We start from the raw sequence: 25271 nt of genomic DNA, 5'->3' as shown, positions 1-25271 counted from the left end.
CCTGCAGCCACAAGATACGGTGCATAGTCATGCCAGAGGCCAGAGTCCTGGCGGCTGAGTCCGTGGCGTCCAGGGAAGCCGGGAGGGAGGTTCTTGCCACCTTCTTTCCTTCATCGAGGATCGGCGAGAACTCCTGTCGTGCGTCCTGCAGAAGCAACTCCTTAAATTTGTCCGCTGCTGCCCAGGTGTTGTAACTATAGCGGCTAAGGAAGGCTTGCTGATTGGACATGCGGAGTTGGAGAGCCCCCACGGAATAGACTTTTCGCCCTAGCAAATCCATGTGCCTCGCGTCCTTTGATTTAGGGGCCGGAGCCTGCTGGCCATGGCGCTCCCTGTCATTAACCGACTGGACAATGAGGGAGCAAGGAGGAGGGCTAATGTCCAAGCACCGCTAAACTATATACAGTAACTAACTAATAACTATAAAACTAATTACACTATAGACTAAGTCAACAATATACAACAAGAGATCAAACGAACAAGGAGAAGCTAGGGAAGTGGAGGACAGCTAAGCCACGCTCCACTGTTCCAATGACCGTCACGGACGGTAAGAAGGAACTGAAGAGCGGTCGGGTCGGCAATGGGTATATATCCAGCGCCATGGCAGCGCCACTCCAGGGGACGACCTGCCGACCCACCGGAGTTGCTAGGGTAAAAATCTTCCGACGAGCGCGCACACCTAACTGGAATGGATATGAGCAATCACTCGAAGAACAGCAGCTAATTTAGAACCCATCACTGTATAATTATAATTGGGATTATTTTTTCCAATGTGCGTTACTTTCCACTTAATAATGTTGAATTTCATCTGCCATACTGTTACTCAGTCACCCAGTTTTGTGAGATCCCTCTAACTTCTCACGTTCTGCTTTGGATTTAACTATCTTGAACAATTTTATATGATCTGCAAACTTTTCCACCTCAGTGTTCACCACTTTTTCTAGATCATGAATGTATATGTTGAACAGCACTGATTTTGGTACAGATCCATAGGGGATGCCGTAGTTCACTTCTCTCCATTGAGAAAATGACCACTTATTCTGATCCTTTGTTTCCCATCTTTCAACCAGTTACTGATCCATGGGCAGATCCTCCCTCTTCATCCTATGGCTACTTAGTTTCCTTAATAGCCTTTAATGATGAGAGAGCAAGTCAAAAGCCTTTTTTTTTTTTTAGTAGGAGATATACCAGTCTCCTAGAACTGGAAGGGACCTTGTAAGGTCATCGAGTCCAGCCCCCTGCCTCCACTAGCAGGACCAATTTTTGCCCCAGATCCCTAAGTGGCCCCCTCAAGGATTGAACTCACAACCCTGGGTTTAGCAGGCCAATGCTAAAACTACTGAGCTATCCTTCCCCCGCCCCTGAAAATCCAAATACAATTATATCAATTGGATCACCCTTACACAGATGCTTGAAGAATTCTAATAGATTAGTGAGGCATGACTTCCATTACAAAAGCACTGTTGACTCTTCCCCCACCAATCATGTTTATCTGCTAGGTGTCAGATAATTCTGTTCTTGACTATAGTTTCTACCAGTTTGCCCAGTACTGAAGTTAGGCTCACTGGACAGTAATTTACTGTCCTCAGGTGAATTTAATCTCCTTTGAAGCCCTTTATAAAAATCAGCATTACATTATCTACCCTCCAAACATCTGGTACAGAGGCTGATTTCAGGGTTAGATAACATACCACAATTAGTAGTTCTGCAATTTGAGTTCCTTCAGAACTCTGGAGGTGAATATCATCCACTCATGGTGACTTATTAGTGTTGAGTTTGTCAATTTGTTCTAAAACCTCTTCTACTAACACATCAATTTGGGACAGTACTTCAGATTGGTTGCCCAAAGAGAATCTCTCTGATGTAGGGATCTGCTCTATAGTGAAGACCAATGCAAAGTATAAATTAAGCTTTCCTGCAAATGCTCCTTTGTCATTATTGGCCCCACTGTCGGCAAGCTTTGTGCTTCTGATGTACTTAAATAATTTTTTTCTGTTAGTTTTTGCATCTTTAGCAAGTTGCTTCACAAATTTTTTCTTGGCTTGACTCATACTTTTACATTTTATTCGCCAGAGTTTGCGCTCTTTCCTATTTCCTGCATTAGGATTTGTCTTTCAAATTTTTAATGGATGCCTTTTTGGCTCTAATGGCATCCATTAATCTGCTGTTTAGCTGTGGTGGCACTCTCTTGGTCCTCCTATCATCTTTTTTGATATGGAGTATACATTTATATCCCAAATTAAAGGATTAAAACTTTTCTTTGTAATGTGGGGTCACAGCATACAAGAGGTTTGAGCCACTGAATTAGGATACGAGACCTAGTACACAGCACAGGATGAAGATGAGTATCTACACTGCAACTGCTCAAGTTTTTTTCTTTTTGTTTTTTAAGACTGCAGAGCTAGATATGTTCTACAGAGCTAGAATATAATTTACCTGTTCACCTAGAAGATGCATACTTTTTTTCAATGTCTAGCCTGAATGGATAGCCAATGTCTGATTTCAGGTTTAGTTTGAAAAATCTGAAAGAATTAATACATCTACTATTAATCTGCATATTATCTATGTGAATATCTCCATACATCCTTCTCATGCATCAGTCAGAGGCACCAATTAAAAGTAACATTAAGGCTCTGACGAATTCACAGAACCTCAGGTATTGCATAGCTTTGAAGCATATGCTTTATACATTGCTCAATTATAAATGTTTCAAGTGCTGGCGTACTCCCTTTCAAACAGATGTGATCAGCTTGAAGATTCTATATCCTCTGCCTTGGTTCCCTCAGTTCTCCCCCCTTCCGAATACTCCCTTTTCTGAGAAATATGACAGCAGATAGGAATATGGGAAAACTAAACACTTATTGTCCTTAAACTGGCTTTACTTGCTTTTGTGTTTTTCATTTCTTTATTCTCTGCTCACACTCTCGCTCTCTCCCCATTTCATTCTTTTATCTCCAAATTTAATAGTATACATTTTCTCCATCTCTGTAATTATTTTCTCTCCTCTTCTTGTCTGCTCTTCATTTTCCCATTCCCAGGCTCCATCACTTGCACACGTCCCCCCTATTCCAGGTCTCCTATGCACACTTCCCTCTCCTTATACCTGTGCTAATGCCAGCCTGCTCTTCTGCACCCTGTGTTCAGGGTGGGATAATGCCTATTGCATGGAGTCTGACCAGAGCCAGCCTTCTTCATTTAAGTAGATTCTTCTGCCCAACACCAGCTTCCTCTACCACAACCTATGCACCGGATTGGGTGGTCCCCTGACCATAGGTTCTTCCTCCTTGAAGAATTTACAAACAGATTTCCCAGCTGGCCTTTTTTTCCCCCACCTCATTTGACTTTCATGTAAAGTGCTATTCAATCAGTGTATAGTTCTCCTATAGTTTCTCATAAGAGCAAGGACAGTAAGAACACAGCGCCTGTTTTGTAATCAATTTGATTTAGGAAATACAATTTTTCATACATGTAAACACATGAAATGGTGAGATAAACACAGTTTCATGTTACTGTATATACCACAGCACCAGGGGAAAAAATATTGTTAATGTGAACAGATATTGTGGGTCTGAATCTGGAGTAATTTTATTTCTCTTTCCTGTAAGTCTAACAAGCAGGACTAACTGCACAGTGATAAAATCAATACAAGACAAAAAACAAATGTCTGAAAACACAGGAATACATCTGGAATTATTACATCAATACAATAATATAAACATCTATACTTTTAGAAGATTAATGCTCATCAGAAAGTTAAAGTGACTTTGAAAGTTGCGGGGGAAGGGGAAATTTATTTCAAAAGTCACTGAGTTATGAAAGCCTTTGATATGGGGTATAGCTAAACTTTTCATATTTGAAATGGAACTTAAAATTATGTGTTGACTCATGGGCAGGTTAGGAGACAATGCTCCCTCTGCTGCGTAGTGCAGAACAGAGCATAGTCCTGGGAAAGAAAGAAAACAATAGTAAAGGGTGCTGAACTAAGGGAGGTGGACAGGTGACTGTGCTTCAGCTTTCTTAGCCCCAAGCAGTCACCTCTAGCTTCTTGGTGGCCACAATACAAGAACTCTGCTTCTTGCGGATGGTTTGCAGCCACAGATAGCAGGAAGAGCTAGCGTACAACCACTCCACTAGCACACACAAGTCATATCTGCGCTCCCTCACAAAAGAAGATCTGTTATTTTAAAAATGGAAACTTTATACAACTACGGAGAGCTGATCACGCCTCATGACATGGAGGCCAAAATAAGGGTTTCCTTCTACAAACTTGGGGCTGGATTGTGTGGCTGACCTACTTATTGTGCTTTCTTTCCCCACAGAAAGAAAATACACTATATTAGATGAAGTAAACTTTCTCCTTCAGTTACAAAATATTTAAAAAATTAGGAAGAAAGGGGGATAGCTGTGAAGGGAATTCACATTATGTCAACAGGGCAACCAAAGAATCCATATTTCTTCAGAAATCATTTTTAACTATTTATTTTCTAGCACAAATGCAAAACATGCAAAATTATTTTAATATAGTGGAATCCAATCTTTGCAGCCTGAGGCCCAAATATGGCATAACAAAGAGGTCAAGTGTCTCCAATCAACCCTTTGGTACATGTTCTCTGCCCTGCTCTCCTCCAATTGTATCCCTAAAGCAGAGCCTGTGTCGCTGTTCCCACGCATCCCAATAAAGAGACATGTTGGGTACGGAGAGGGGGAGTAGCTGGAGTGTGCTGACCCTAGGAGGAGTCTCCTCTCCTCCCCCATCCTCCTTTTAGCCTTTCCTGAGTGGCTGTGTGAGGGAGAAGGAGCCTCTCTTTGCTAGGTATTTCCCTAGGCCTGGGGGTGGAGGGGGGGGGGGAAATACCTAGCTGTCACAGTCTGGCAAGGAAGTAGGCAATGGGGCAAGTGGAGCCACTTTCTCTTCTCACTCCCATGTAATGCAGCTGGTTACCAGCAGGGGAACTGCTAAGCAACAATAAAGAGATAGCAACTGCTCAAAGCACTCCCAGCTAACAGCAGCTCGGCTTGGCTGCTGCGGCTGCAGGGAAAGCGCGTAGGAGGAGGGGGAGTATGGGAGGCAGCTGAGGAGAGATACCTGTGCTCCCTAGCAGCAGGGCAGAGTCAAGAACTTAAGTTAAATAATAACTGGGTGTAGCTCAGGGAGCACATTTTCAATTCATAATGTACATTTTCTTCTTAACACAGCTACCCACAAGGGTCACAATTTAGAACCTGAAGGATACAAATTGCCCAGGACACAAGCTGGCCACCCTTTCTTTATTCCCAAGTAAGGATTCTTAGATCTCATTAAATCAATAATTCCTTCCATACCCGTTACCATTTTAAAATATTGTTTTCATGAATAAGATGCAGGACTTCCAGCTTATTAGGTGCCTTTTCCTAGTCAGGTTCACAATAATGGAGAAGCAGAAAACAAAACAATAAAACAACAATATTCTCTCATGCTCTTACCTGCATCTGTTTTTTCAGTTCCCCAATACAAGCACTGTCCTCCAGAGCATTCTCCCGCTGGGATGCATCCGCAAGGACATTAACTGTAGTTTCTGCCTCTTGCATCCATTTGAAGAAGCTCTCTAGATCCTTGAGTAAGGCTTGCACTATCTTCAGTTCAACCTCCAAGGCATTCTGCCTATCACCAACTCTGAAAGTACAAATGAGACAGGCATCTCAATTTTTCCCCCCATAATGACATACCATATTGTGTGTGAATCATAAATGAAGATACTGTAAGATGATCTGAAGATTCATTATGATACAACACTAAAAACTGTACAGTCTGTTCTCATCTGTTTTCTTGTACGTCAGGTCATTGGTTCCTGGAAGGTTTCATCTGTATCTGTATCTATCATTCTGTACTGGATATATGTATTACACCCAAACCCCTGAGGAGTGTGAGCAGGATACAAATTATTCAGTAAAACCTAGCATTTCCTTCTATGTGTTACCATAATGGGTTTGTGACATTTCAGGTGTGAGAAGCTGTTATTTCCACCCTTTGAATGTTTTTCTCACTGCTGTTATCAGCAACCACTATCTGAAGAGAGAGCAGTAGTCTGTTGCTGTGAATGGAAACCATTTTCCTAAAATTGTATACGCTTTACACATTACAGCACTGTGGAAAATGGAAGAGACGTACTTCATTTGCACTTGTTTAGGAGGGCCAAATGACTTCCATACCCTAAAAATACAGGGCTTCCACAAACATAAAAGGTATTTGCCTTTATGTGACAATGTTTACTTAACACTAGCTGACAACAGCCCCCATTAGGGTGCAAATATCTAGCTGTATCAATGCCTCTTGCCTTTGATAATTTTCTTGGTGAAAATCATTGAAATGTTGCAAAAGCAGTTACCACTGATTACCTTAATTTCTCCAAATTGGTGGCCTTATGCCCCGCATGACACCTCACACTGGAAGTTAAAATAATGTTTGCAATTCCCTATACTGACCACCTTTTGGTACCCTAGGAAAGAAGTGTCATATTTAACATCTATGCGTTTTTCTTTTCTCCCTGTGATCAGGAGTCCACACCTAAAGAATGTGCCATATTTCAAAACTATAACCCCAAAAAGACACTGGTTACAAGATTCTAGCTCAAAAGGCCATGTGAACAATAAATCCACTGATAACTTTCTGGTGATATTTGACAAAAATGTCAATGGTCAAATCAGAGATTTTCCCCGTAGATAGCAGCTCATAAGTAATAAGCCAAATTTAAATATGATTCAAAAAGACACAAATGACTGAAATTGCATTAAACAGACTTGAAGTTTTGATAACATTCAGTGGACAGATCAAAAAGCCAAATTTGGGGGAACCTACTAAGGCCATCTCTCATAAAGAGCAAGATTTTGCCAGCCTCACTCATGCTGAATAGTAGCTTTGTACCAAAAAGAGTAAACTCAAGTAGTGGGATACCTGAATAAGGCTGGCAGAATCTAGTCCAAAACAGACATACAGAAAGGGGAATTCCAATGTGTGGTTTCCAACTGTATAACCCACACATACTTGTGATCTTACTGATGTGCTCTGGCAACATCATCATAAATCACAACGGATCATTTCAAAAGGCTGCAGAGCAGAAGTTCTCAAACTGTGGTCCGTGCACCCCCGGTGGTCCGCGAGCTCCATTCAGGTGATTCGCGGATAATTCCCTCTAAGGTGCACGCCTGGGCAGCCGCATATGAGGGAATGAAGGGTTACCCAACTAATTAGTGGAGCCACGTCTGGATCCTGGAAAAGATATACATGTAAGGTGAGATGGTGGCCTTGGAGGGCGGGGAATAGGTGGTAGATGGGAGAGAGGAGTAGGGTGAGAAAGAATGGGAGGAATTTGGGACTTGCAGGGCTGCGGAGACCATAGAAAGAGGTGACTTTCCCCAGCTCCAGGGCTGCAGCTGCCAAGGAGAGATGGCTCTCTCCCCTGCTGCGGCAGCCACAGAGCTGGGGTTGGGAAGGAAAGAGGGAGAAACCTCCCTCCTCCCAAGACCCAGCTCAGAGGCTACCATGGTGGGAAAGAGAGGGCACATCCATCGCATTAGAAGGGTAAGACTACTGATGTTAAAATATGAGTTGTGTGCTTTCATTTGAAGAACAAAAAGTTTTTTTTTTTAATATAGTGCTTTTGTCCAAAGCACTTTACAATAGTTAGCTAACAGTAGAAACAACACTGGAAAAATCATTAAGTGGTCCACTGAGACCCTCAGCAATTTTCAAGTGGTCCGCGAAAAAAAAGTTTGATAACCACTGCTGTAGAGGTTGTTATAACATGTTTAAGTAGTCTCATTCATATTAATCCTACAAAGGATCAGAATAAAACTGCGTGATAGAACAACTTTATTACAGAAATGTAACAATTCAAAATTGTTACAGTTAATATTTTTAAAAAATCATTTAACCATTACCAGTTATACACAGAATCATACACTATTAGGGTTGGAAGACACCTCAGGAGGTCATCTAGTCCATTCCCCTGCTCAAAGCAGGACCAACACAAACTAAACCAACCCAGCCAGGGCTTCGCCAAGTTGGGCCTTCAAGATCTCTAAGGATGGAGATTCCATCACCTCCCTAGGTAACCCATTTCAGTGCTTCATCACCCTCCTAGTGAAAAAGTGTTTCTTAATATCTAACCTAGACCTCCCCCACTGCAACTTGAGGCCATTGCTGCTTCTTCTGTCATCTGCCACCACTGAGAACAGCCTAGCTCCATCCTCTTTGGAATCCCCCGTCAGGTAGTTGAAGGCTGCTATCAAATCCTCGCTCACTTTTCTCTTCTGCAGACTAAATAAGCCCAGTTCCCTCAACCTCTCTGAATAAGTCACGTGCCCCAGCCCCCTAAACATTTTCATTGCCCTCCACTGGACTCTTTCCAGTTTGTCCACATCCCTTGGGGGTCGGGGGGGAGAGAAGTACCAAAACGGGACACAATACTCCAAGTGGAATGCTCACCAGTGCTGGATAAAGGGGAATAATCACTTCCCTTGATCTGCTGGCAATGCTCCTACTAATACAGCCCAATATGTCGTTGGCCTTCTTGGCAAGAAGGGAAAACTGCTGACTCATATCCTGCTTCCTATCTACTCTAATGCCAGGTCCTTTTCTCCACAATGGCTACTTAGCCAGTCGGTCCCCAACTTGTAGCGGTGCATGGGATTCTTCCTTCCTAAGCGCAGGACTCTGCACAGTACGAAACTGAATTTGATTTTTTTTCCCCAAAATATGGACAAAATAAAAGTGAGTATTTTCAGTAGCAGTCTTTCATTTTATTGGCACATATACCAGTAGCTGCTATCCGAAATACTGCTACTAATTCAGTAAACTGTCTCTTCTCTCCAAGTCAGAACTAAAGTAACACTCTCATATGCTGTCAACGGTGAAGTGTTTATGAAGATGCTGTTCAGAGGAGACAAAAACAAAAACGACAAGTTGTGAGGATTTTGCATGTATAGGAGCTTCCCAGGAATTTTGGCCAAAATTCTAACCTTGTACATTTACATTCAACCTCCTTACATTTTAAATGAAGGAATTAATATTTTCTTTCCCCCCTTCCTGTCGTACTGTACTGTGCAGTGTTTCCTCAATAGTATTAAATAGTTGCTGTGTTTGAAGCTACAGGTGGCTGAATTTCAGCAGTGGCTGAAATGATCCATAGGTGCAAGACCTGATTTCAGAATCAAAAGAAGTTGCAGGTGACAAGTTCCCCTCAGGATCAAGCCCATGGTTTGTACATTAGTTTACTGGCACTCTGGAAAAGCACTGTATCAATGCAAAAGAACTGTCATTCAAGAGCAATAAGTCTAATGTCATCTTTACAACTATTATGATCAAAGAAATATTGCTTGAATAATTCTCATTTTTTTGAAACTAAGTTGTTCCTACACAGTCCAAATTCTGGATACTGCCATATAAACTACTGACAGAGCAGAACCCTTTAATTTAATCACTGCATCTATGGCTTGATGCTTCCAGCTTTAGATTTGGTGGGAACATGCCTCAACATTTATCCTCCTATTGAGGAAATAGTAACGGAATGTTAATTTGAAGGATAGGGCACTCGATAAATATGTTGTCTAACGACAACACAAACCACCCTCTAAAATTAAAGCAATGTAAATCGGCAAAGAGAGTACAAAATAAAGACATTAAAGCAGCGAGGAAGTCTTGACTTCAAAATCATTTCCCTCTGTAAGCATTTCCTTCACAAGCAAGGAAGTAAGTTTAAAGGTGAAACAGAATTGGGAACAGAAAGAACAGGCTGGAAACAAAGGTGGCTTTCAAAGAAACAGACAAGTTTCAAAGTATACCTTGACTTTAGCAAAGCTTTTGATATGGTCTCCCAAAGTATTCTTGACAGTAAGTTATAGTATAGATTGGATGAATGGACTATAAGGTGGATAGAAAATTCACTAGATTGTTGGGCTCAACACGTAATGATCAATGGCTCGATGTCTAGCTGACAGCCAGTATCAAGCGGAGTGCCCCAGGGATCGGTCCTGTGGCTAGTTTTGTTCAACATCTTCATTAATGATCTGGATGATGGGATGGATTGCACCTTCAATGGATGACACTAAGCTGGGGGGAGAGGCAGATGCTCTGAACCCTATCCCTACCCTCCAGCAAGACGTATGCAAATTGGAGGACTGGGCCAAAAGAAATTTGATGAGGTTCAACAAGGACAAGCGCAAAGTCCTGCACTTAGGATGGAAGAATCCCATGCACTGCTACAGGCTAGGGACCAAATGGCTAGAGCAGCAGTTCTGCAGAAAAAGACCTGGGGATTATAGTGGACAAGAAATTGGATATGAGTCAACAGTTTGCCCTCGTTGCCAAGAAGTCCAACAGTAGGAGCATTGGCAGCAGATCAACGGAAGTGATCATTTCCCTCTATTTGGCACTGGTGAGGCCTCATCTCGAGTACTGTGTCCAGTTTTGGGGCCCCCACTACAGAAAGGAGGTGGACAAACTGGAGAGAATCGAGCAGAGGGCAATGAAAATGATTGGGGGATTGGGGCACATGAGTTATGAGGTGAGGCTGAGGGAACTGGGCTTATTTAGTCTGCAGAAGAGAAGAGTGTATGTGTGGGTGGGGAGGGTCGACAGATTTGATAGCAGCCTTCAACTACCTGACGGGGGGTTCCAAAGAGAATGGATCTAGACCTTTCTCAGTGGTAGCAGATGACAGAACAAGGAGTAATGGTCTCAAGTTGCAGTGGGGGAGGTTTAGGTTGGATATTAAGAAAAACTTTTTCACTAGAAGGGTGGTGAAGCACTGGAATGGGTTACCTAGGGAGGTGGTGGAATCTCCATCCTTAGTGGTTTTTAAGGTCAGGCTTGACAAAGTCCTGGCTGGGATGATTTAGTTGGGGTTGGTCCTGCTTTGAGCAGAGTGTTGGACTAGATGACCTCCTGTCTCTTCCAACCCTGATCTTCTCTGATTCTATGAATCAAGACAATTGACCCAGATCCGTAAGCCTACAGAACTGACGCACTGCACAGGAGAACAAGCTGAATTTCATTATGTCAGGAATGATGGCTCCTGCACTAAGTTTTAATCTCTCAAAACATTCTGCTTAGTTGAAATTGAGAGAAAGAATGCAAGCCTGTTATAGTCCTATCACTCTCATGGTATCTGAACTGAAGCTGAAAACATGCTATTAAGTATGCTCTTCATATTCCAGCAGCATGATTACTATATCAAATGGTTTGAGAGTGATGATGTGGGTAAACTGGGAATTTTCCAGTTAGAAGAAAAACTAGGCCTTATGTGATGGCCTAGTAGTGATCCACATTGGTATAGAAAAGACTTAGATCCTTTCATTTCATTCTCAAAGAGACTGCAAATCCAAAACTAAGGAAAAGAGAGCACACTACACTGTGCCGTAATCACCTTTCATGACAATAAAGCAAGAGGAGTCTAAATCTAGTCATGAAAGGATAGGAGGTGCTGACCAGGGTCTTCCAAGGTTGTGGAGTCCATATCTGAATGAGCTTCAGACTTCCATAAAACTGCAGAAGTTACACAGGACTCAAGGAGTGCATAGGAAAAAAAATATGTGAATTCTATTAGTAAAGCCACAATCAAGAACAAGAATATCATTCCCCTTTTAATTTTAGACTCTTCCCAGCCCAGTCTGAACACTAAATTCCATCAACTTGTTTTTTGGATGCAAACTAAAAATCTATACTCTGCAGTACAAAGAAATGTGAGCGCAGGGGGGAGAATGTGTCAGGAAGAAACAACTGGTCTGCTGAAGACATAGAATGTAATCCATTATTGAGGTTGTGACGATACTGATGAATTACCGTAGTTTTAGCCTTTGAGTATAAAAATGTTATTAGCCACTGTACAGCATATCCAATTTACACCACATCAAACTGGAGGGCTAAATCTCTTAAATGTAAATAGTTTTAAAATGAGCTGTTGAAAATTTAAAGTTCTGCTGGAATTACGTTTTATAGCTGTACTGTGATGCTATTCAGAAGCATGAGTCTTCCAGCTAAAGTAACTAAAGAGAGTCTTCCTGGTTTCTCCATGCATGGATACTGCAGAACAGACAATGTACACTTCTAAAATGATATTATAAGCATAAATCTTTATTTAAAAGTGTAAGCGACAGAACTGAACTTTGTGCACCAAACAATCTCTCCCCCACAGATGCCCCACACGAAGTAAGCCTCAGATTGTATGGTATATATGGCCTATGTTGCCAATGACATACACAAACTCAGATTTTTACCTCCATTCTTTTTTCATTTGGGCAATTACAGTAATAGCTATAGGGTTGACCCGAAACCTCAAATCTGAACACGAATGGATGATCAAAAAAGGAACTGATCCAGGAGACGTCCTCAACACTATGAAGTGGTCCACACTATGGAAAAAACTGGGAATCTGTCATAAACCAAAGCCTTTTTCCACAATTTGCCTGGAGCCACAGGGGGTTAGGTGCCCAAATCCCAGTGAACTTCAACGGGTTTTCAAATTCCTTTGAAAATCCCAGCCTATATCTCAAGACACATCTAAAGAGGAATATATTTTTGTTCTCTCTCTCTCAAAGCATCACATAGAATGAGCTACAAAGTTGTATGCCATTTCAGTGTCATCTCTGGAAATAATCAGGAAAGCATTTGTATATACCCCTTGCCACATCAAAAGTGCAAACTACTACTAAGGTAGAGTTCTCCCTCCCAGGAAGCGTAATAAAATTCTATACATTGCTTCCTTAATTACCTCTGACACTTACTGCATGCCACTGCAGTAACCTCCTCCTCTTCTCCCCAGGACATAATGTCACTTACACAACCTTCATTATACATCTCTCTCTTCTCATTCACTTTCAGCTAGAAAAGCAGTTTCATTGGTTGTCGTTATTTAAAAAGACTTTTTAAAACATACTGAATTTTTCCCCTAATAAAAGGACAGTTACCTGTTCCATAACTGGTGTTCTTCAAGATGTGTTGCTCAGGTGTATTCCACAGTAGGTGTGCATGCTCGCCTTGTGCCCCGGTGCCTTAAGTTTCTCCTCTTAGCAGTACCCGTACTGAGGGAGTATCGCTGCAACCTCTAGAGTGGCGCCTCTGAACCAAGCTATAAGGGGAGCCGTGCATGCCCCCACCCTCGGTTCTTTCTTGGTGGACAACTCCAACAGAGGGGAAGGAGGGCGGGATGTGGAATAGACATGAGCAACACATCTCGAAGAACGCCAGTTACGGAACAGGTAACTGTCCTTTCTTCTTCGAGTGATTGCTCCTATGTATTCCACAGTAGCTGATTGCAAGCTATCCCTAGGGGAAGTGGGTAGGAGTTCATGATAGACCGGGATGGAGTATCGCCCTGCCGAACCTGCCATCATCCCTAGACTGGGAGACGATTGTGTAATGCGAAGTAAACGTGTGAACTGAGGCCCAAGTGGCGACTCTACAAACATCTTGGACAGGGACATGGGCCACGAAGGCAGCCGATGAGGCCTGAGCCCTCACTGAGTGTGCCCTAATGACTGGTGGCAGGGGAACCCCTGCCAGGTCATAGCACGTGCATATACAGAAGGTAATCCAGCAGGAAAGACGTTGGGTGGAGACTGGTTGCCCCTTTACCCACTCAGCCAAGGCAACAAAAAGCTGCGAGGACTTCCAGAACGGTTTGCCAGCACTCTACGTAAATTGAACGTGTGGAGATGGCGTTCCACACTGGAGGAATAGGGTTTAGGACAGAGCACTGGGAGAAAGATGCTCTGATCCATATGGAAGGCGGAGACCACCTGTGGGAGGAAAGCTGGGTGTGAGCGAAGCTGCACCTTATCCTTGTGGAACACCGTATGGGGGGTTCCAAGGTCAAGGCCCTGAGTTCCGAGACACAGCGGGCTGACATGATTGCTACAAGAAAGGCCACCTTCCATGAGAGCTGAGACCAGGAACATGTGGCCAGAGGTTCAAAGGGAGGACCCATGAGTCGTGACAAAATCTGGTTCAGGTCCCATTGTGGCACAAGGGGTCTAGCATATGGGAAGAATTGTCAAGGCCCTTCAGGAAGCAGGAGGTCAGAGTGGGAGAAGATCAAGTGCCCTTGTCAATATGGCCACCAGGTGTACCCTGACTGAGGCAATTGCCAGTCCTTGGGTCCTAAAGGACAGGAGGTAGTCCAGGATAAGATGGAGGGGTGCGGAGGAGGGGGAAACACTCCGCTCACTTGCTCACTTGGAGAACCTGGACCACTTCACCATATATGTACGGCGCGTGGGTGGTTTCCTACTTTCCAGGAGGACCCGCCTTACCTGCTTCAAACACCTGCTCTCCTCCTCGTCTAGCCATGGAGAAACCACGCGGTCAGGTGGAGCGCGGCTAGACTGGGATGGAGGAGGCAGGTCCCATCCTGGGAGAGGAGGTCCGAGTGAAGCGGCAGCGTCCTGGGGTGAGAAAGCAGCCAAGAAGTGAAGGAGGGTTCTGTACCAGTGTTGGCAGTCCCATGGCAGGGCTATGAGGATGACTCTCGCCTTGTCTGCTTTTACCTTTTGCAGGACTTTGTCAATGAGGGAGAACTGTGGGAAAGCATAGAGGAGCCGGCCTGATCACCACAAGAGGAACGCATCTCGCCCCAGGAGCAGAACTTGGGGCAACGCCAGTTCTGGTGGGTTGCAAAGAGGTCGGCCTAGGGAACTCCCCAGTCTCGGAAGAGCTGGTGTGCAACCTCCAAATGGAGCGACCACTCATACTGGGGGGAGAAGACCCTGCTGAGGCAATCTGCTTGCGTATTTTGGACGCCTGGGAGGTATATGGCCCTCAGGGAGATATTGTGGGCTATACAGAACTCGCATAGGCTCAGAGATTCCCGACAGACGGCTAGAGAGCGAGTCCCACCTTGCTTGTTGATGTAGTACATGGCAGCGGTATTATCCATGAGGACCCTGACCAGCCTGCCGCAAAGATGCTTGTGAAAGGCCACGCACGCCAACCAAACTTCCCTGAGCTCTTTGACATTTATGTGAAGAGACAAGTTCGGATCGACCATGTCCCTTGGGCTTGTATGTCTCCTGTATGGGCTCCCCAACTCAGGGGCGATGTGTCAGTCGCCAGGTCTACAGACGGGCTGGCATCCTGAAAGGGAACCCCTTGCAGCATATTGCTCGGGCAAGACCACCATTGAAGGGAAGCCAGTATCAGGGAAGGAACCATGAGAACCTTGTCCGGCCCATCCCTGGCCTGAGAGAACTGGGAGGCTAGCCAGAATTGGAGGACCTCATTCAGAGTCCAGCATGGAGGATTATGTAGGTACATGCCACCATGTGACCCAGAATTTGAAGGCACGCTCTCACCGTCGTCATCGGGAAAGCCGTGACCGAGGCGATGAGATCTCTCAGGGCCTCGAACCGGTCTAGGAGGTGAGAGGCTGTGGCCCTTGCAAAGTCCAGCAGCGCCCCAAAGAACTCTATGCACTGAACTGGAGCTAAGGTTGATTTGGTCTCGTTCACCACTAGGCTGAGACAGACGCACGTCGAGAGGAGCAGCTCCACATGGGTCTTTACCTCAGAACGCGATTCGCCCTTGAGAAGCCAATCATCCAGGTATGAGAAGATCTGTATCGCGTCCCGCCTGAGGTAGGCTGCTACCACAGTCATACACTTTGTGAAAACCCTGGGTGCCATGGATAGGTCAAAATGGAAGGACCGCAAACTGGTAGTGGTCCAGCCCCACTAGGAAGCAAAGGAAGCGCCTGTGCACCTCGAATATATGAACGTGGAAGTACACATCCTGGAGGTCCAGGGACACACATCAGTCCCTCGGGTCCAGGGAGAGGATAACAGAGGCCAGGGACACCATGCGGAACTTGGAGCAAGCCAGAAAACTGTTTAGGCCCCAGAGGTCCAGGATGGGCCTGAGGCCCCCTTTGGCCTTCAGGATCAAGAAGTACCTTTTGCCCTGGAATTCTACTGGTACTCTTTCCACCACCCCCAGGTGCAGTAAATGGTCCACTTCCTGCCCTAGGAGGTGGGCATGCTCTGGGTGCCCCAAGTGCACTGTGGAGGGTGGCTGGTTTGGAGCGGGTGAGGTGAATTGCAACATGCATCCCTTGGAAATGGTGCTGAGGACCCACGTCATGCAGAAGGCAGACAAACAGTTGCAGAACTTTATTAATCAGGGGGTCTCCCTGGCAACTGGCCCAGTGCACCCTTGCAAATAGTCAAAAACACCTCTTTCCCTGCCTCTTGCCCTTAGAGGGTCCAGGCTGCGGGGCAGAGTGGGATTGTCACTGAGACCAGCATTTTTGGTCCCTCGGTCTTATATGGGGGCTCCTCGCAGGTTGAGCTGATGGTTGCAGTTTGGATTTGTCCTTAGCTGGAGGGACGCAGAGGCCCAAGGTCTACAGGGTGGTACAGGAGTCCTTCATGCCATGCAACCTGACATTAGCCTGGTCTGCAAAGAGCGCTTTCCAATCAAATGGGAGATCTTGCATAAGGGATTGGGCCCCTGTCGACAGTCCAGACAAGAGGAGCCACAATGCCCTGCGCATGGAAATTATTGAAGCCATCGAGCAGGCCAAGGGGGACAACACGTTAAAGAGGGAATTGGAAGGGCCCTCCATTTCCTTGGCCTGCAGCTGGAGGCTGGATGCCACCCTCTTCAGCAGGTCTTGGTGCGCCTTAAAGTCTTCCTGAGGGACTGATGGCGGGGGAGCAATTATGGTGTTGTCCAGCGCCAGGGAAAGGGCCGGCACAGAGCCATGGGCCTCAGCCAGTACCAGCGGGTCGAGCCCCAGATCAGAGTCTGGACACAGGTCTCTTAGACGGCCAGATGATGCTGATGGGGTCTGAGACACTCCGGCAACTGAGCCATGGTGCCCAATGGCACCATTGTCCCTGTCACGGGGCCCCTTGCCACTGACCCAGCTGAGGGCCCGGTGACAGTTGTTGTCCCGGTTGGACCATGCGGGTCGGGGATGGGTGGCTGGATGCCAAGGCCGTTGAGTGCACGGTCTCACAGGAACAGTGTGTGTGGTGGTGCCTACGATGTCGCCTCCCTCGGGACCTGAGCTTCAACATTGACGACCAGTACTCGCCCAAAGTGCTACTTTGGTACCCATGATGGAGGCAGGAGCTCTGGTGCCGAGTCATCGCAAGGGGAATCCCGAGTGCAATGTCTAGTTGAGCGGGAACTGGAACGAGAATGACGACGCCTATCCCGTCGAGACCGGTTGCAGTAGTCGTGTCGCAAAGGGAAATGTTCCCGGCACCTATCTTGGTGCCTGTGCTCACTGGCAGGCAGCGTAGAGGGTCCCCAAGACTCCCGTGCAGACGATGACCGGGATGGCCTGGTCGTCCAGGGAGGGCGCGAGCTGCTGGACGATCAGTCGCTGCATGCTGAATGGTGCAGGGACCAGTCCTCAGAGTAGGAACTGCAACCCGCAGGAGAGGTCTGATGGCCACCCAATGGAGGTTTGCCCCGAGATCGGGGAGCCGTCACCGGCTGCATGCCTGGAACCGGCAAACTCAATGTCTTTCGAAGCCTGCATCGCCTCCGGCGTTGATGGCATCCGTACCGGCGGAGATGGAGGCCTTGAGCCGGGGGGGGGGGGGGGGGGGGAACCATAGGCTGCCTGACATGGGACCAGCCTCCCCTCTTTCCTTGTCTCAGTGCCACTGCAAGGTATGGCCCTTTCCCTGTTTCCTGGAGGGGAGAGTGGTGCCGGCTGGTAGAGAGGGCCTCGCTATGCACCAATGATGCGGCGATGGGTGCTGAGTCCGCCTAGCATGCCGGAGTTGGGGCCCAACATTGATTCCATGAGGATAGCACAGAGTCTAATGTCTCTCTCCTTCTTGGTCCGCGGATTGAATGACCTGCAGATCTTACAATATTTGCCGATGTGAGTCTCAACCAAGCACCGGAGGCACTCAGCATGCGGGTCACTCCTAGGCACTGAACGGCGACAGAAGTTGCACAACTTGAAGCCTGGGGCATGGGGCATGCCCCGAGCCCACTCTAACAACTGAAGTAACAATCCCAGGAATGGTACCACTAAGGTCAAGTAGAAAGACTGCAGCAGAGCTGGAGCACAAAGTTCTGACTACCTTCACTGGCAGCAAGGAGGAACTGAGAGTGGGGAAAGTGCACAGCTCCCCTAATAGTGTGGTATAGAAGTGCCACTCTAGGGGTTGCAGCAGCACTCCCCTAGTACAGGTACTGCTAAGGGAAAAACTTCCAGCACCAGTGCATGTGGCGAGCATGCACACCTACGCCATCACTCAAAGAAGAATGAGTCTCCCTTCTGAAGCATCATTAAATTGGGTAAGACAACTATTGTCTTTTAAAGCTTTTGATATTCAAAAAATATCAGTCATATACTATTCTTGTATCATTTGTCTGTCAGCTACTATTTTATATATAAATAAAAAACAGGATTTGAATGAAGATTTGATTACCTTCCAATATATATATATAAAAATAAAACACAGGATTTGAATGAAGATTTGATTACCTTCCAGGCAATAGTACTATGCACATATACATGTCTGGGACCACATTTTTATTGAAAGACTTTCAGCACCTAAGTAACTACATCTTTTTCAATGAGTGTAAATAAGTAAATTTCCTAGCAGACAATAATTTATTGTTCTTACAGCTCCTCAAGTTAGATATTCAGGTTGAAAAATAAAAAGGTACCATATATGGGACCCACAAAAAATGACAAACTGGAGGCACTTCAGGAAAAGGATCACCAAGATACGAAGAGGCTCGTAGGAACTAACATATATGTCAGCAGACTGAACTGAATACGTATAGACTCACAAAAAATCTACACATATCCAAAGGTGCTGATTTCAAAGAAGTGAAAGAATTGTTCCAAATGTTGCAGAGAGAAATGGTTAGGGGCAAAGAAATGAGACTGAACCAAGGAAAAATTGTGACTCAACATCAGAATTATTTATTTAACAAGATGATCAGTATGTGTATGGAAAAAGTCTTCCAGGGTCAGTTACGGGAGTTCCCATCATGGGAAATACTCAAAAATAGACTCACTCTGATATATGTGACTATTGAACAGTGACAACCCTGCATGCTACAGAAAATGAATGGGATTAGATGACCTATGAGGGCCTCTCATTTCCATGAGTTTATAACCAATATTTTGACTACTTAAAACAGCAAGATTAGATTTACCATGTGCAATATTTACACTCAACAGAGCCTTGAAGTTACCTTTGGTTCAGGTTTATCCAAGATGTGTTTAAGTGGTCAGTGATTTCTTTCACCTTCCTTGTGTCATCATCACTGTAGTCCAGAAGAAGTTTATTAGAGAGGTTATTGAATGCAGCCACAGTTATGTCCCCTTTACGCAGTTCTTGTATTAGCAGCTAAGGAGAAATTTCAGAACAAGTCAAGTCGTTAAAAAACAAGGCACCAGTGCAAACTTAAAATCAAAGTCTGATTTCTTGCACACACTGACTATAGAACATGTTTATATGCATATTTTCTTGTCTGATCTAAATCCTCTATTATTAAGGCACTATAAATTTCAATAGATGCTAATGAACTATTCAAAATAGAAATGAGAGAGAAAAAACTTGCCAAAGAGAACAAGGGACTACACAAATTCTGTTCTGCATTTCATTGCCCATCCTGCTAGATGGTAAGCAAAATACAGAGTAAAAATAAAAGCGAACTTCAAATTAGAAATATTTTTCAAAAAGTTTGTCTCACCATTTTTCTAGCACAGTTTGCCAAGTAAAACCTCTAAAAATGTTATGAGACATAAACCTCCTGCCATTAACAATGGGAGGAGTTGGAATTTTTCTTCAGGATCTGTAGGCATGCTCTCTTTACAGGGGATGATATGCCATACTTGGTAAACAAAGATCAGAAGTGCATGTCTGTTTACAAACAAATAATATGCAGCTGTACATTAGATATTAACTTTAACGTCACCTAACTTCAGTTCAGTCTTGTCCTACTCCTCCCCTAGTCCACTCTATCCTTCCTTGCATCAGAGAGGTATGGCTCATCTCTGAGAATCTCTCATGTCCTAGGGGGACAGCAGTCAGCTCTAAGGCAGTTGGACTTGCCGATGTACAACAAAGGATTTATTGGAATACCAAAAGCAGGGAGCCTCATGGGGGATGGAGGATACATTTATTCCAAGCGGTTCATAATAAGAAGTCCTTAAAGGCCCTTGCACTCTGCATTTGTGGTGACAATTCAGGTCAATTTTGGACTCAGTTGGCCCACTTCTAATAATTACTTCCACTGTCTCCAGTAGGGCTAATAAGTTGCTGTGAAGTAACATGCACTATACTCAGTGACTGTATGATAAGCTTGTGTCAGCACATATCATTAATTCTGTGCTAAAGTAAGGGCATTTATTAGATGGATATATTAAGTGAATGTGATATAAATACATTGGTTATATAAACACATACACACACCCCAAAAACTTACTACTTTTCACTAAACATGAGGCTCAGGAATTCTGAACAAAAATAAACATGGCTATTTAGGATATATATTATTACATATAAACAAAGCTATATATTCAAACAAGCACAGAGAACCTGTCAAAGGAAGTTATCAAGACTGAATCATACGCTTAAGTCAGAGAAGACCCTTTGCTGACCCAATGAAGTCATACAGCCGGAGGAAGGAATTAGAAAGCATGAACAAATCTTACTTTGCTTTCAGAGATCTGTTTGATAAGTGTCTCTTTAGGAGCCTGCAGAAGCATGTGCAGATGGATATCACACTGTTCTATGAGCTGTTCCATTTCTTGCCTGTGCTGATCCCATTGCATGCTGTCAGAAAGCATGTATTTTAGCTGCTGCTGCCGTACTTCCACACCATGCTGAGTATTGTCCCACTGGTTCTTGACCTTCTCTACTGCAGAGGAGAATGCAGGAAGTTATAACCTGAAGTTCACATCCACTAGCCATGACTTCATTATCTACTGTTCCCTGTGACCACCAGAAATGGAGCAAACCATCTGTATACAGAGCTGCTGCAAGACCCATAAAAATATTTCTGCTGTTTATCAGTATTCATACTCGCAGAAGCAAGAAAAAAAGGCAAGTGGTTATACAGATTAGCCAATGGATAAACAATAGTGAATAGGGTTAGGAAGACTGTTTTTATTAACGCATATATAGTCAGTCCACCACAGTCCAATTACAGTGAGACGCAAAGTAATAAAGTGTGGGTTTAATGCCACATCTACACTAGAAAAGGTTTGCCAGGATAGCCATTGATAGCTGGCTAACCTTCATAGCGAAGACACAGCTTACAACTGCAGAAAAGTGCTTATGCCAGTATAGCTTATACTGGCCTCTTGACTGCAATAAGCTATACTGGTCAGCATATTTTTATGCTGGCATCACTGCCTCTACACTAGGGCTTTTTCCAATACAGAAATGTCACCCAAAAGAAAAAATAATCACATCCCTAATCCGTATTAATATAATCAAAAACAGTTTCTAGTGTAGACCTATGTAGCTTTTACAATAATATACAATAACCATGCATTACAATGTATTTCCTTCAAATATTACCAGTTCAAGAGGTGTCAAGAAGACTTAGCTCTGTTGAAAGTTAGAAGCAGTAGTAACAAACTATGTTGTTGCTAGAACTAGAGGTAAACTAAGAAACTTAAGATGTCAGATTTTCTGACTGCAGAATTATAAAATGACCTATTACTCTAGAATTTTGACCAATTTTCATCAAACTTTGAAGAAATATTTTCCTTTGCATTTAGGGTAAAGCTTGGCAATGTTCTGCACTAGCCAATTATATCAGCCTAAGTTACAGAAGTGGCTCTAGGTTCACAGAGAACTTGGTTGCAGCCTTAACAATGAGCAGACCCATCTCTCCTGAACAGATTTAAATCCTGCCCACCCTGCTCACACAAATAACTCTCTTAAAGTCAATTTAAGTAATGATTACCAATGAATTATGTAAAGCCTATAGTCAGGAGCATATTGCTCCACTGAATTTTTAAGTAGAATTTTGCAAAGAAATCTATGGAGAGTTTCACTTCTATATTGATGGTATGATATGGGTCTCTGTTATCCTTGATTCTAATTTATATTTATCAGCTCCAGGGGGTATTTATTTTGCTGTTAAACAGATATAAGTGGGTATCAAATACACTTGGGTACTCAAGTCATTTTATTTTCCACATCTGAACAAAGGCAAAGAAAAGGGCCATATTTAATTTAGTGGCACTTATATGAATTCCAATCCCCTGTAAGTGATTTCAAAGTATTCTAAGCCATAAGAGTTCTCTTATCTGCATGAGAGCCTCTTTACTCATCCTTTGCCAGTAAGAAACGCTACACTCAGCTTCACAACTCTCTCACTGAAGAATACTGACAATGACTTATACCAGAAAAGCTATTGTATTGATACATAAAATGTACTAGAGTCATCAACTGCAACCTGAGAGTAGCTTCAGGATAATTTCAGGCATGACTTCAGTAGTGCTAAATTAGAGCTATGAAGAAAGAGCTCCAGCACTCCTAACAGAGAATAGAAAAATGTTACTATATTGAATAAAATGTTAGGTTCAAAACCAAACAGCAGTTGCTCGTGAAAAAAAGACCGTTACTCACCTGTGTAACTGTTGTTCTTTGAGATGTGTTGCTCATATCCATTCCAGTTAGGTGTGCGCGCGCCGAGTGCATGTTCGTTGGAGATTTTTTACCCTAGCAACACTCGGTGGGCCAGCAGGGTGCCCCCTGGAGTGGCGCCGCTATGGCGCCTGATATATACCCCTGCTGGCCCATCCGCTCCTCAGTTCCTTCTTGCCGGCTACTCCGACAGAGGGAAAGGATGGCGGGTGTGGAATGGATATGAGCAACATATCTCGAAGAACAACAGTTACACAGGTGAGTAACGGTCTTTTCTTCTTCGAGTGCTTGCTCATATCCATTCCAGTTAGGTGATTCCCAAGCCTTACCTAGGTGGTGGGGTCCGAGCAAGACGTTGCGGAATGTAAGACCGCTGAGCCAAAGGCGGCATCGTCTCTGGACTGCTGGACCAATGCATAGTGCGATGCAAAGGTGTGGATGAAAGACCAGGTGGCCGCGCAGCAGATTTCCTGTATGGGAACATGGGCCAAGAACGCGGCAGATGAGGCTTGAGCCCGAGTCGAGTGGGCGGTGAGATGGCCAGTCGGAGCGTGAGCCAAGTCATAGCATGCCCAAATACAGGATGTCACCCAAGATGCAATACGCTGGGAAGAGATTGCCATGCCCTTCATACGTTCTGCCACCGCTACAAATAGCTGAGGTGAACGCCGGAAGGGTTTGGTCCTCTTGATGTAAAATGCAAGAGCCCTGCAGACATCCAGAGTATGCAGCTACTGTTCCCATCGTGATGAGGGCGGCTTCGGAAAAAAGACCGGCAGGAAGATGTCCTGATTAATGTGAAAGGCAGAGACGACCTTAGGGAGGAACGCCGGGTGTGGTCGCAGCTGTACCTTGTCCTTATGGAACAAGGTATATAGAGGATCCACAGTCAATGCTCGAAGTTCTGAGACTCATCTAGCCGAGGTGACAGCGACTAGGAATGCTGTCTTCCAGGACAGGTACAGCAGCGAGCACGTGGCTAAAGGCTCAAAGGGGGGCTCCATGAGCCTGGTTAAGACGAGGTTCAGGTCCCAGGTAGGGGTTGGGCATTTGACCTGGGGGTAGAGTCGCTCCAAGCCCTTGAGGAATCTGGAGACTATAGGATGGGAAAAAATGGACCTGCCAGCTTCCCCAGGATGGAAGGTGGAAATAGCTGCAAGATGCACTCTTAGAGAAGAGATTGCCAGACCTTGCTCTTTGAGAGACCATAAATAGATAGTGGGGAGCAATACAGATTGTGGAGACAGGTCCTGCTGGGAGCACCAGTGACAGAAGCGCTTCCATTTAGTGAGGTATGTTGATCGCGTGGAGGGTTTTCTGCTTCCCAGCAGCACCTGTTGCACTGCGGCGGAACAACGCAACTCCGATTGGCTCAACCAGACAGCAGCCATGCTGTCAGATGAAGGGACTGCAGGTCCGGGTGGTGCAGCCTGCCGAAGTCCTGTGTGATCAGGTCCGGGCAGAGTGGTAGGGGAATCAGGTCTGACAGAGACAGGTCAAGCAGCATGGTATACTAATGCTGCCTCAGTCAAGCCGGAGCGATCAGGATAAGGTGGGCTTCGTCCCTGTGGAGCTTGAGTAGAACTCGGTGGACGAGAAGAAACAGTGGGAAGGCATAACAGAAGTGGCCTGTTCACGGAATGAGGAACGCGTCCGACAGGGAGCCCGGGGAACGACCTTGTAGGGAGCAGAACACCTGGCATTTCCTGTTCACTCTGGAGGCAAACAGGTCTATGTAGGGAAAGCCCCACCTCCAGAAAACTGAATGGAGAATGTCCGGACGGATGGACCACCTGTGCGACAGGAAGGACCTGCTCAGATGATCTGCGAGCGTGTTCCGGACTCCTGGGAGGAAGGAGGCTACTAGGTCTATGGAGTGGGCTATGCAGAAGTCCCACAGTTGGAGCGCTTCCTGACACAAGAGGGAAGATTGTGTCCCTCCGTTTGTTTATGTAATACATGGCCGTTGTGTTGTCCATGAATACAGCAACACAATGGCCCTGCAAATGGTGATGGAATGCTTGGCATGCCAGCCGGACCGCTCTCAGCTCTCTGACATTGATGTGTAGCGTCAACTCCTGAGACAACCAAAGGTCTTGGGTGCGCAGGTGCCCTAGGTGAGCACCCCAGACCAGGGAGAACACGTCCGTTGTTAGGGACGTGGAGGGCTGGGGAGGATGGAACGGTAGACCTGCCCACACCCAGGATGACATTTGCCACCAGTCGAGGGAGCCTAGAACACTCGGTGGAACTGTCAGAATGATGTCTGTGGCGTCTCTGCCCGGCCGATAGATGGAGGCGAGCCAGATTTGTAGAGGACGCATTCGCAGTCTGGCATGCTTTGTGACGAACATGCATACAGCCATGTGACCGAGGAGACCAAGGCAAGTGCAAGCCAAGGTTGTTGGAAAGCTCTGAAGACTTTGGACGAGGGAGACTATGGCCTGAAACCGGTGTGGGGCTAAACTGGCCGTTGCAAGGTTGGAGTCCAGCATTGCCCCGATAAACTCTATCCTCTGTGTAGGCACCAGAGTGGACTTGTCTAAATTGATGATCAGGCCTAGACGCATAAACAGGTCCTTGATGATGGTCACATGGCTGATGACTTGTGCCTCGGAGGCCCCTCGGATAAGCCAGTCGTTGAGGTAAGGGAA

At 45.2% G+C, this 25271-nt stretch overlaps 1 protein-coding gene across 10 annotated transcripts in view; it reads right to left on the bottom strand.

Moving 5' to 3' along the window:
* UTRN (utrophin) overlaps positions 1-25271 on the bottom strand; it is a 638628-nt gene that overhangs the window by 334962 nt on the left and 278395 nt on the right. For all 10 annotated transcript variants that reach the window (XM_030556487.1, XM_030556489.1, XM_030556490.1 and 7 more), the window contains 3 exons: positions 20670-20875; positions 19205-19359; positions 5464-5653 (listed from right to left, as the gene is read on the bottom strand). In XM_030556487.1, the coding sequence (XP_030412347.1) occupies positions 5464-5653; positions 19205-19359; positions 20670-20875 (551 nt within the window). The remainder of the gene's footprint in view (positions 1-5463; positions 5654-19204; positions 19360-20669; positions 20876-25271) is intronic.

This window comes from Gopherus evgoodei, chromosome 3 (genome assembly GCF_007399415.2).
Source record: "Gopherus evgoodei ecotype Sinaloan lineage chromosome 3, rGopEvg1_v1.p, whole genome shotgun sequence".
In the NCBI taxonomy this organism is placed as follows: Eukaryota; Metazoa; Chordata; order Testudines; family Testudinidae; genus Gopherus; species Gopherus evgoodei.
Note: the sequence above shows the minus strand (reverse complement) of the source record. Positions and strands in the feature narration are given on the sequence as shown.